General features: G+C 45.8%; 1 protein-coding gene across 23 annotated transcripts in view; it reads right to left on the reverse strand.

The window, feature by feature from the left end:
• The window catches only part of INPP4A (inositol polyphosphate-4-phosphatase type I A), a 134,893-nt gene that overhangs the window by 22,181 nt on the left and 100,292 nt on the right, over positions 1 to 12,420 (reverse strand). For 14 of the 23 annotated variants that reach the window (XM_072768049.1, XM_072768048.1, XM_072768054.1 and 11 more), the window contains 5 exons: positions 11,104 to 11,287; positions 9,397 to 9,615; positions 8,086 to 8,341; positions 4,390 to 4,422; positions 142 to 314 (listed from right to left, as the gene is read on the reverse strand). In XM_072768049.1, coding sequence (XP_072624150.1) covers positions 142 to 314; positions 4,390 to 4,422; positions 8,086 to 8,341; positions 9,397 to 9,615; positions 11,104 to 11,287 — 865 coding nt within the window. The remainder of the gene's footprint in view (positions 1 to 141; positions 315 to 4,389; positions 4,423 to 8,085; positions 8,342 to 9,396; positions 9,616 to 11,103; positions 11,288 to 12,420) is intronic. The other 9 variants (XM_072768055.1, XM_072768053.1, XM_072768050.1 and 6 more) reach the window with 3 other exon arrangements.

A 12,420-nucleotide genomic window follows, 5' to 3' on the forward strand; every position in this document is an offset into this window, starting at 1 on the left:
TTAAATAAATTTAAGAGCCAAAGACAGGAGAAAGTGTTGCCATCCTTGTTTTTTTCAGTGTGAAGTGAGAGATTTTTTAAGGCTGTGTTTTCTAGGGGCAGAAGGGCCTGTGGGTTCCCGCACACCACTCCCATGGCTTACGGTTTGACAGAAGACCACATCGCGGCGGTACTGCAGGCTCAGGTACGTGGCTATGGTGGGAGCACTGTCCTGCATGAGCAGGAAGACCATTGCCTTCTTGGCCTTGTCACTCATCATGGCCACGCAGTCCGTGAGTGTGGTCAGCAAGGGGTAAAGGGCCTCGCTCCATTCGCCTGGTCATGAGGAAAGAGTCATTTGAGGAGGAAGATTTTAAGAGACAGGTTCTAGATGTTTAGTAAGTTATGTGGCCCTACAGCCCTGTTGTCTCCCCCTCCCTACCCCTTCTGCATCTCATAACTGCGTGGCACCAAGTTCTGCCTGTAACCACCCCAGTCTTCAACTTTCTAGCCTGAAGCTTTTCCAGTAAATAACCAGCAGACCTACCGGGGGCCATTGATGTAGGTCTGGTCTCCCTTACCTACTGGGGACTGTACACTTAAATGCTCAAGATTATTCCTTTTGAGGAAAATGACAAAGAAGCTTCTGCGAGTCACCTGCAAATCACCACTGTTCCACCATCCAGGGAGAGAAGGGCCCTCAGAAAAGTGACCTGTTATCTTGCTTCTCCTGACCCAGTGATTAAGGCAGAGGCCCCCATCTTTCTAGAGCAAAGGACACTCCATCCTTGTGCAGCTGTGTGCGGCTGTTACAGTCTCACTTCCCATGTCTGGAGGAAAGAGTGTTCCAGACGGTTTCCCAGGTTTTCCATTCTCAGAATATCCCTTGCTTCTGCCCACATTTTATTCCCCACCCCCAAGACCGTCCTGCCTGGTACCCTCTATTTCTGGGTTTTTTTTTGTTTTTGTTTTTTTTTTTTTAGAAATACTAGGAAATTGTGACCCTGTACCAAAACAATTTTTAAAAAATAGAACTCAGGGTAGAAAAACAAGAGTTAAAGGTATTTTGGGCCTTGGCTCTTTTTTTTTGCTTTCCTATTTTGAAGGCATTTAAAAGAGAAAAGACATGCCCTCATCAGTTCTATTTATAACAGATCACTAAGCCCAGAAATAGGCATTTAACCATCAACACTGAGTGAGCCTAACCACAGCAAATGTGGCACAGGTGGGGAGTGGAGCCAGGACAGCACACGCTCCCTTAGGATGAGGTGCGGGTCACAGAACACCCACCAACATCATCGCACTGGGGAGAGGCCACAGGGCTGCACAAGCAATGCAGCTGCCAGAGGGTAAGCTCTGCCTTAAACAGAATCTAAAAAGCCAGAGAGGAGGGAGAGTAGCTCCACTCCTCTCAAAATATATGAGTAGCACTTTGTTGAAAAACAAATTTAGAGAATTGCCTGAAACTTGCAAAAGGACTTCCCTATACTCAATGTTTGGTTAATGTAGATTTTCAAGTATACATAGCCATTCAAAATTTAGAAATGAGCTAACTGTATATAGGCACACTGCATATAGACAAGGATTTGTGTCTGTATTGCAAAAAAAACAAAAAACAAAAAACAAAAAAAACAGTAGGCTTAGATTTAGAAAGTCTACAGCAGAAAAGGTCTTAGCAAAGAACTCATAGTGACAGAGAACACTGGACCGAAAAGTGGACAATGTGAGTCTTGGGTCTGGGCTGCTGCTAAGTAGTGGTGGCCACGGACAAGTCTTTTGAATCCTCGGCTATATGGGTTCTTTCTGATAAAACAGAAGAGCTCTGCTAGTTAACATCTAAGTCCCTTCCTCTAAAAAATCTCAGAGGCCATGTTTTTGTTTTTTAAAGAACTCTGTTGCACACATGTAAATTTTATTCAGCGGCAACTATTTAAAAAGATCGATGGCAGCTTAGTTTTAATAGCCAAATAATTGGGGATGCATTGACTAAGTCATTAGCTAAGAAATAAATGCTTGTAGAACAAGTATTGCCAATTTTACTTTGCTTTCCCACTTAACATGCATGTACATATGCAATTAATATGCAAATTATCATTTTAATCTGAAAATTATCAGAAAGTACAAGCAGTCTTAGCTAACTAAGCCAATCTCCATGCAATACCTGTTGACTTTACCTACTTCTCTCTCTCAAAAAAAAAAAAAAAAAAAAAAAAATTCCATTTAAGAGGCTCCTGGATGGCCTACTTGGTTAAGTGTCTGCCTTCAGCTCAAGATCTCAGGGTCCTAGGATCCAGCTCCCTGCTCAGTGGGAAGCCTGCTTCTCCCTCTCCCTCTCCCCCTCCCCCCTGCTTGTGCTCTCTTGCTCTCTTTCTTAAATAAATAAAAATCTTAAAAAAAAAATCCATTTAAGTATGATTTAGTTTTGTTCCATTAGGGGAAAAAAAAAACAATCCTGAATAACAAATAGAAATAAAGGAAGAATGGTTAAAAAACACCGGGAGCTTGTCCTGGAGAAGAGATCTGGGTCTTGGTAGGAGATGTGTCTGCCATCTATCTGGAAAAGGCCTCAGACACGTCTGGATGGTTCCAGAGTACAATAAGAGTGCCAACCACCATGTATGTAAAAACTGTTAGTGCTTTATCTTTCAACTGTTTTCTCATTTAATCCACAGAGGAAGAATCATTAATACAGGTAAGGAAACAGGCTCAGGGAGGTTAAGTGTCTTCCCAGACACATTAAAAAAAAAACTAGCATTTGTATGTGTCTAACTCTAAAACTCTATGTAATTTCTATTGTGTCAGGCTGTTTCTGCCAAGGAGAGAGAAGGGATTGGGGGCTGGAAATATATTCAGGGAGAATACGAAGAAAAACTATAATTAGAAACTTCTAGACAAAATGAATTTCAGGGACAAAAATGAGATTTCTGCCAGGACCCAGCTAAGTAAAGATATCAGGAAGTTAGATATGGTAACGGGGTCATATTCTTCTCCCTTTGTCAACAAAATCTTGCTATTAAAAAAAAAAAAATCAGCTCAACTAATCAGCTCAATGTCCTTAGTGATATAGCTAATTCACTTTAGGGGGCAAGCTCCTCATCTAGTTATTAATCTGTTAATGCTCACTGACTGGTGGCCAATCCATTGACCATGCTACTTTGGGTAACTTTGAAGAGCTTTTTCAAATCCATACTCTGTTTTGCATTTTCCTCCTCATTAACAGGAGAAGGAGAGAGAGAGGGTAAGAGGAAGAATAAGAAAGAGTGAGAGAAAAAAATGCATGTGGGTTTTAACTGAGATTAAAATATAGCTCTCCAGGAAAAGCCAAAGGAACTCTTGGCAGGGGGCCATTTTAGTCCATTGACATTAACTGTGGACAAGGCACCAGTGCTTCTAGAAATGACACAGCTGATATAAAATTCATGGTGCTATATGAGCTGAGAGGGTTTACTAAAACTGACAGGGAGAGTTTGGTTAATCCCCAAATCACCAGTTTGCTGTGCTCTAGATATAAAACAGGTGTCCTGCTACCTCCCATGTATATCCAGTCAGAAATAGGCAATCATCAGACTGATTGGGTAGCTGGTTTGGGGGTATAAGCAAAAGCATATTATTTGGGGGTCTCATGCTCACTCTGGGGAACCCATGAGTCATAACCAGGAAATTCAACATGAACTAGAGCAGGGGTCGGCACCCTTTTTCTGTAAAAGGTTAGACAGTAAATATTTTAGGCTTAGAGAATGATGGAATCCGTCACACCTACTTGACTCTGGTATTGCCCCCACGGAAGCAGTCATAGACAATATGTAAATGAGTAGATGTGATTTCCAATTAAATGTTATTTACAAGAACAGGTGGTGAACAGGATTTGGTTCAGAGTTGTAGTCTGCCGACCCCTGAACTAGAGCTGTAAACATTGACTTCTACATGCAAAGGCAGCAAAAAGATTCCATTTTTAGCACTATCTGCAACTGAGCCTGTTAGCAATACCTAGTAAGAACTCTAAGCTGCATCCAGACTCAGAAGAGAGGATGTTGTGTGATTATGAGTGCTGCAATATTCGGGTGGCTACACCACCTCCAAGTAGTGCTCACAAGTTCAGGTGAAATCACAGGAAGTATTGTTTACAAACATGTACTGCTCTGAGTCAGGAAGTCCAGCGCGCCCACAGACATGAATCAGCTGAAAAGGTTTTGTGATGGGAAAGTAAAAAAAGTAGTAGGCTGCTTTGGGCCACAGTCCCCAACCCAACTGGTTCCTCACCAAACCTAAGAAAAGTAGCTACCTGCCTTAAATAAACTCCTAAAATCTTTTCCTAACTCTGGAAGCATAGGCAATCTTGGAGAATTTAGCTACAGACACTACCTGAGGATTAAAAAGATATCTGCAGAAGCCTTGAACGGAAACCACGTACCTGGGCTGGACCCGTCAGGAGGGGGGCTGCAATCTGCACAGAAATGGAGGGTGACACGGATGATTAAGGAGCAGCACAAAGTTCAAACATGAACAACTCAACGCTTACAGCAACTGCATCAGCAGCCGCCCGTAAGGTGGCTCAACTGAACAGAGAAGAGGTCAGAGGTCTGCCTGCCTCTTCCCTGAGAGGTCCCATGCAGGTACTCAGCTGCTCTGAGGCAGCCAAGCCCTCCTCGTGGTAAACACTGACCCACTCACTGATTCATTCGTTCATGTTGCTAAGACTTCAACAGAATGCTCTTCCAGTAAGCAAAGTAACAGATTACAATGTGATAAAGTGCCTGCATCGATCACATTGTATATGGTGGAGCCCATGTTGTTGACTCACAACATCTGGAAGCACACTTGTAATGAGAGAGACTGACCAGCAAATCAATCATCCCCAATTCAGAGCTCACTGCTCTGACTCATGAGTGGAACCCGGGCTGCAGACTGAATGCTGAGACCCAAAGGTTAGGATCCAGTGATGAAACCAATATACCAACCAACATCTATGCCAATCTTTCAAATTTAAATCAAATTTAAAGCTTTTATGATTTGGGGGAAGTTTAGAATTACAATGTCCCTCCAGGTCACTCAAAGAATGCCAATTTTAGTCCAATATCACCTACAATGTCTCATTTCAGCAAGTGAAGTACTCATTTCAACTTTGTATTTCCCTTAAAAACTCTAAAATTCCTTGGTTAACTGGGCATGCCACCTGGAAGAAAACAAGTCTGAAAAGGGGTCATTTTATGTCTTCAGGGTACTGAAATCGGTGGTTTCAGAGCCCCCAAAATAGCTGGAACCAGCTGTGTAGAGATGCTTACAACCTGGATTGTCCAGAGATGGGTGTGGCAAGGGATCCTTCCTCTCTAATCACCTTTAGCGGTGACTTCTTCAACTGGCAAAGGGGATAGAACACAGCAAAAGTAAAGGCCCTTGAGAGCTGAAGACTTCAGCCTCTTCATAAGAACCCAAATATCCTGAGACCATCTACCTAACAAAGAGAGAAACCCACAGTGGTGTGCAGTGATGCAGAGCAGTGATCCTTAGACCTCTGTTCAGCTAATCAGTTACCCCAGGTCAAAAAAAAAAAAAAAAAAAACAGATTTCTGTGCCTCCCCATTACCCTTCCTCCAAAATTCTGAGTCTGAGTGAAGAGGAAGGTCGAGGAACCTGCTTTCATGATCTTCTTTGGTGATTCCAAATAGCTGGGTTTTGACCATTCCGGAAAAGGCATTAAGAGTTAAACTCAGCTGGGTAAATTCAGTCTTTCGATCAAAGCAGGGAGTATGTGTGTGTTGGGGGAGGTGTCTGTCTCCTTTGATAGTTCTGGACCAGTGGCTTGCATCTTGTCTTAGGCCATGGAGTCCCCTGAGATTTGATGACCACTATATACTTCCTTGTCTTAGCACATAATCACAGGGGCATATGAACCTAGGGTACAACCCACAGGCTGCAGGTTAAAGCAACCTGGTCTGGGGTTTGAATGGCTCTTCAGCAATGAGGAGAGAGGATGGGAGTGCATGCATGGCAGGTCACGGAAGCCACCAGATGGGGTGGCTGCGGGTGGTGATGCAGAGGGTTATGGGGCACTTGTGCGGAAAGCAGGAGAAGGAAGGACAGGCTCATGGAGTCTCTGTGGTTCCAGCTGGCAGGGACCTGTCAGTGATTCCTACAGTGATGCATGCCTGCCAGGCAAGACTCTGATGAGTTCTGTGGGAGAGCAAGCTAGAAGGGACGGTGACTCCTTAGCAAAAGATGAAAACCAAAACCTAGGACAATATACATAGCTAGAATGAAAAGTCATGATGCTTTTCAAAGAGGCACAGAGTTCTTCATATATAATAAGCTGGTGTGAACACAACCTGCTCACTAGGTCAAAACAACTGGCCCAGGAAATTGGAATGGTATAAAAAAATCACGACGGAGTTGAGCTCTGGCCTCTCAGGGTAGGGCACACTGGGTAAAACAAACAGCTCGCAGTCTCGTTCTTTCTGATCCTCCTGGTCATGTCCAGCTCTCAACAGCTACCTAGCTATGCTCAAGATTTTTAAATTAAGGATCATCGCAGTTAATTTAGTGGCATACGGTTTCACACATTTCTTTGAGTACTGATCAGCCAAGTTAGACTCTCTCAAATGTATGCTTCATATTCCCATAATCACAACTGAGCTGATTTGCATGGCAAACGCAAGTCATACCCTAAATACCATAAATAAATGCTCATTTAAATAACTTGAAAACTGCATTTAAATTTGTCTACATTTGACCAATATGGGATGTGCCTAGAAGGAAAGTGACATTTAAGCTATGGATATTACAGAATATCTGATTAATAAATTCTCTTGGCATTAAAAAACTCCAATAAATCACTCTTTTACTTCTGCAGAAAAAAAATTAAAATTACAAGCAAGACAATACTGAAGAGAAATGAGCAATGAGCTTTCAGATTTTTTTTTTAAAAAAAAAACACAATTTACATAAAAAAATGAGAAGACAAACAGGACAAAACAGCTCCACGAAACCAATCACAGGTTTGGGGAACTGAAACTATAGTCCTTCACAGATGGAAGGGTGGAGGACATGAACACTGCTGAATCAGAGGCTCAAGTGAAATTGTGCCCTGGGAACAGACTGCAGGAAGATTGAAAGGGTGAAGGGCAGGTTACAAATGAAGGATTTATCAAGAGGCTCTGATAAAGGAGCACGATTCTGCTTTGAATAAAAATTGTCCAATTCAGAAATGAAAGGTACTTGCTGTCTGAAGGGCTAACTTTGGCATACCTGGTCCTTATGAACTACAGCTTACCACACCCAAAGGAGAGCAGAAGCTAGGTCTACAGCCAGCCCTCAGCTGCCTGGCCCATGACCCCCCGCAGCTCTTACAGAAGGTGGAAGGCGGCCCTGAGTGGCAGGGACCAAGGATGTGCTGGTTGAGAAAGCACGCGTGCCCGGCTTTAGGGATATATGCAGGACAGGGTAATCTGGTTGTGCTCTGTGCCTCCACAGGCAGAAGACTGTTTCTGAAGCCTGTTGCTTCAGGCCAATGTCGGCATCTACTGAGAACCCTGCTTGGAGGTGCTGCTGAACAGAGGAACCTAACTTAGCCCCATGAGGGGGTCCTACCACCTGACTGAGTCACCAACAAGTCCCACGGCAACATCTCCTGCTGGAGAACAGCACACCAGCTGATGCCAAGCGGCCTTAAGGCAAGTGTGCTGAGCCTGCTAGCACTCTCCCCCAGCTGTGTCCCTACGTGAGTCAGCTTTTCCTTGATTCTACCGATCCCTGAGGCAATAAACAATCTCCTGAGAAAAGCATCTGCGCTTCGGCCTCCTTCAGGTGCTCAGGCTGGTTTACCAACCAGAAGAGCCCAGGAGCCCCATCCTCACTGATGTGAGAACCAAGACAGCCTCCAGATTCTGCCTTTGCCAGACATGCTGATTCACACACGGGCTCCATGGGCACGGACCACAGGCGCTTCTGCCCTCACCGCCCACTGCTCCGAGCTCCGCGCCATGTGGCTCTGCCTGACAGCCCTCCCTGCAGTCTGTGTGGTGGGAAGAGGTCATGGAGTCAGACACGGACAGACACACCGACGCAGCGTGAGGTGGAGGCAGATGAATGGGAAGCGTGGATGCATACGCACGTGTGGTCAGGTGAGGATGGCATGCAGCAGAGCAGATGGTGGAGGGGCATGGTGAGGAAGGGACATCGCAGAAGGGGTCTTCCGGTTTGATCCAGTAGGCGTGGCTGTCCCGGTTACCTTTCTTGCTGGTACAGCTGCCTGTGCACGGGAAGACATCCTCACAGCCTTCGCCGTGTAGGCGCTCCTTCTGCAGCAGCTTGTCCACCCGCTGAATGATGCACTCCAGGCTCTTGTCTACATTCAGCCACACTTTTTCCTTCCAAACCAAAAAGGCCCATTTGGGTCAGCTCTCCCAGTGAGGGGAAAAACAGAACAGAACACAACCCCTTCCCTCCTGCCCCCACCACTGTTTTCCCTACCCTGGGCCACTGTGATCATTAAAATGCCACATATTTAGAAATATCAAAGTTCAGAATTCCCCATCACAGTTGTATTTGCTTTTCAAAACACAAATCAATCTACTGTGGTCATTGTTTTTAAAGTTGGAGATGTGTTTGCTAGTAACTGTCATGGAGACTGGACAAGACTTCCCAGTGCCTTCCAGAGCTGGCAGCAGGGCCACAGGGCCCAGTGAGCCAGCTGCCCCCTCCCCCTCTTCTGTGGACCTCCTACAACCACTCAACACAGAGGGGGCTAAGGGAAGATAATGGAAGCAGATGGGGAGTGAGGAGTGGGGAGGTGGGAAGCAGGGCTGGAAGTGGTTTGCAGAAACCCACACAGAATACAGGACACCAGGGCAGGCCTGGAGGAGCACTCTGCTGCTAAAAATTCAGTGCTTCACAGAAAAACGCCTCCAAGTGGTAGTCCCCCAAAATGACAAAAACGAGTTGTGTGAGGTGTCACTCCCTCAGGAGAGACAGATGCAGCTCTCAGGGCCACCTCGTGAGGAAGCAGAATGCAAGGCATACAATGTCAGGTAGCATCTCCAAATTCCTCCCCCACCCCCCAAATACACATGGCCCCAGAAGGGCTAACTGGGTTCAGAGCTTTGAGGAAGCAGGGGGCCTCACTGGTCTTTAGCAGACAGGCCTCCAGCAGGGTAAAGGCTCCACGGAGAACATCACCCCCTCTACAACCAGGTCTGACACAGCCTGGCCTGCAGCAGCCCTGCCCCTCTGATGGACACAAAGTGTGAAAATGCCACTTCCCTCCCTAAATCAGGTGGCCCCAGAGCCATCCGGGAAGGAGGCTTAGAGCTTGTCTACCAACCAGCCGGCCTGTTAGGGTATCTCTAGGGGGAGGGGCTGGCAAGAGGCTTAGAATTTTTCAATGCAAGCACAGCAGAATGAGGGCCATGGGCAGCAGACTCACCCACTCCTCCTCATGCCAGTCCACCTGCAGAGAAGACCGGCTGTTCCTCCCCGTCCACCTAGCCATGAGGGTGTCCTGGTCATTCCTAAGCATCACCTGCTCCTCCTCACTCGATGTGGGGGAGGCCTTGGAAGCAATGTAGTCAGGCCGCGCCGCGTTCAGCCCATGGATGGAGTTGGCCAGCAGCTTGCAGTCGCACACGGTGACCAGCTGCCGGGTCTGCAGTACACAAAGCCAAAGCCGCTGAGCCCTCAGCAGAGGGGCTGCAAGGCCAGTTATCTCTAAGAGCTCAGGAACTGTCCCAAGACCCAGCTGCACACCCTTCTCCATAGTGCAAGAGTCCTTGGCACGGCTGAGGCTCCCACAAAAGGACTAGAGAACACAGGGAGAATGAGGGAGGTCGAGAAATCTCTGACATTCCTCGATCCTGCCTGCCTCTGAGCCTGACATGACTCAAGGAAGGGCCTGAAGAGAGTCCAGTATCCTTGCCTTCACTGACTTCCTGGACTGTTTTCTCTAGTTCCAGGGGACAGGCAGAAATTTGATTTGATCACTTATGTCTCATCTTTTTGATCTCATACTTGAAGCCCTGGACTCTGGGGTAGTGGGACTCTCAGCACAGCACTAGAGTTCTGGGAAATTCTGTATGCAGCAGGAGTTTTGTGGCTTATAATTTTCCTTCTCATAACATTATCTTTCCTTTCCAAGTAGATCTAATTCCTAGCTCTCAATTTTTTTGCTGAGTGAACACATGTGAAGGATATAACACATTATGATCAGGAACGACACCTCACCCTAGCAAAGTGGGTGTGAGTGGGGAAGTGTGATCAGAATTTCCATACATGTGTGTATGCATATGCATGCATATGTGTGTGTGCGGGCGTGTGTGTGTGTGTGTGTGTGTGTGTGTGTTGAGAGACTGAGTAATTTGAAAAAGCATCATCCATCAAAATGATCTGGTATATCTAATTCCCTCCCCAGTATGGACTAATATTTATATATATTTTTTTAATATTTGTTTATTTGAGAAAGAGAGAGTGTATGTGCGTGCACACATGCACGTGGGGCAAAGAGCAGAGGGAGAGGGAGAGAAACTGCAAGCAGACTCCCTGCTGAGTGCAGAGTCGGACATTGGGTTTGATCCCAGAACCTTGAGATCATGACCTGAGCCAAAATCAAGTTAGATGCTTAATCAACTGAGCCACCCAGGTGGCCCTATATATATTTTTAATCAGGATCAAATTACAGCTAACTAGAAAATGGTTTATTAATTTTATGTAAGCCAATGAAGTTACATTTCCCTTACGGTATGTCTGTATAATAACTCAGTTTTTTTTTTTTCAAATTCCAATCAATAAAAATTGGCAAAAAATGCTGAGTAAGCAGTTGCTAAGAAAGCTGTGGAACTATCCCAGCCTCCACAATGGACCCTGTGGGCTTGAGGGGAGACACATCTGAATGAAGCAGCGGCTGAAATCACATGCCCTGGGTGCTGTCCTGGGCCTGCCCCCATTCAGCTCTGTGACCACAGGCAAATCATCAAACCTCCCTGGGCCTTTGGGGGAACTAAAATTTAAGCTAGATCTTCAAGGTCATGCCAATGTCACCTCTTGTAGGATAGCTCGAAGCACACACATGGGGTGTCCAAGGGTTTCCAGAAACCCAAGGGAGCCCCCATCCCACATGTAGCAGGGTAGTGCCTCCTACCTTGTCTGCCAGAATGGCGAGGGTTCTTTCGAGGCCAGTGGCAGACCTGTCCTTGGCCGCCCTCGAGAGCCGCTCTGCATAGTAACTCACTTGGGTTTTCAGGGTATTGATCTGGGCAATGATCTCCTTTGCTCTGATGATGTCCTGTGGTATGTAGATTATGGACTGGCAGCTGGATGGTGTACTAAAAAGGATAAGAACAGATTCTAAGGAGTTTTCTCAAATCTATGAGGATGGTAGCAGCCTCCCAACCCCAGCCCACAACCAACACCAAGTAAAGCATTCTGATACTCAGAGATGTTCTTCTAGGTTAGTTTAGCTGTTGATGGGTAAAAGCAAATCTCAAGAGATTCTTTCTATGATTCTCTCTGTCTTCTATATGGTAGAAGGGTTGAAATATTAAAACACAATGAAGTTTTTGTCTCTCTTTTTGTCTGTATTCTTATGCAAATGTGTATGCAGATATTGAATCCAATAATTACCCAAATGCTCATAACCTTTTACCTAAGAACCTCACCTGTCACCTTATCAGCAGTACTGAGGTGAAGGCATAGAGTCTGCTGATCTCAGAAGGGGTCAGTTTACCACAGTGAAGGGAAACTGCTGTGGGTACCAGACTTTCCACAAGAAATCTCTTTCTCCATTTGGCCAATCTTCAAATTTTCTGTGCACACACCCATAATTCTCCCTCACACCTCTGACCCTGAAAACCAGACTTCCTCCTCCAGCGCTTCTCTACTTTGAAAAATAGTATTTCAGCAGATGACAAGGAGGTAAAGAACATGCTAAGCCAGAGGCCAGGCCTGGACACTTCAACAGCTTTGAAAACCTGGTTCTTCCTCCTTCCTTCATCACCAAACAGTATGGGATCTTAGGATTAATGTCAAAGCTATAGCCCAGTCCCTGCAAGGCACAAGTGCCAGCCTTGGGAGAAATGGCTCCATGTCCCAGCTGTGTGGGGCCTGGAGAACATGTCTGGCCATTCTAGATGGACATGATAAACCCAAGTCTCTCAGCTAGGATCCTAAATCAATGTAATTGGATAAATTTATTTTTCAGACTATATGAGAAAGCCAACAAAAGCAGAGAGTAGTATGAGGCACCAGTGAGGATGTCTCCTGGAATCTGAAGTTGTGAGCTCTAGCTAGAATGGGATTCTCATCCTTCACTGGTCCTCATCCTTCTCAGCCCTCACTGGTCCCCTCAAAGAGCTAGCTTCCCTTTGGGTTTTGGGTAGGAGGGAGAAGGTGGAGGAGCACAACCTCCATGGCTTCCCTTGGATATAAGGACTTGAGACCCTCCCCTGCTGGGCTCTCG

This window comes from Canis lupus, chromosome 11 (assembly GCF_048164855.1).
Source record: "Canis lupus baileyi chromosome 11, mCanLup2.hap1, whole genome shotgun sequence".
Classification (NCBI taxonomy): Eukaryota; Metazoa; Chordata; class Mammalia; order Carnivora; family Canidae; genus Canis; species Canis lupus.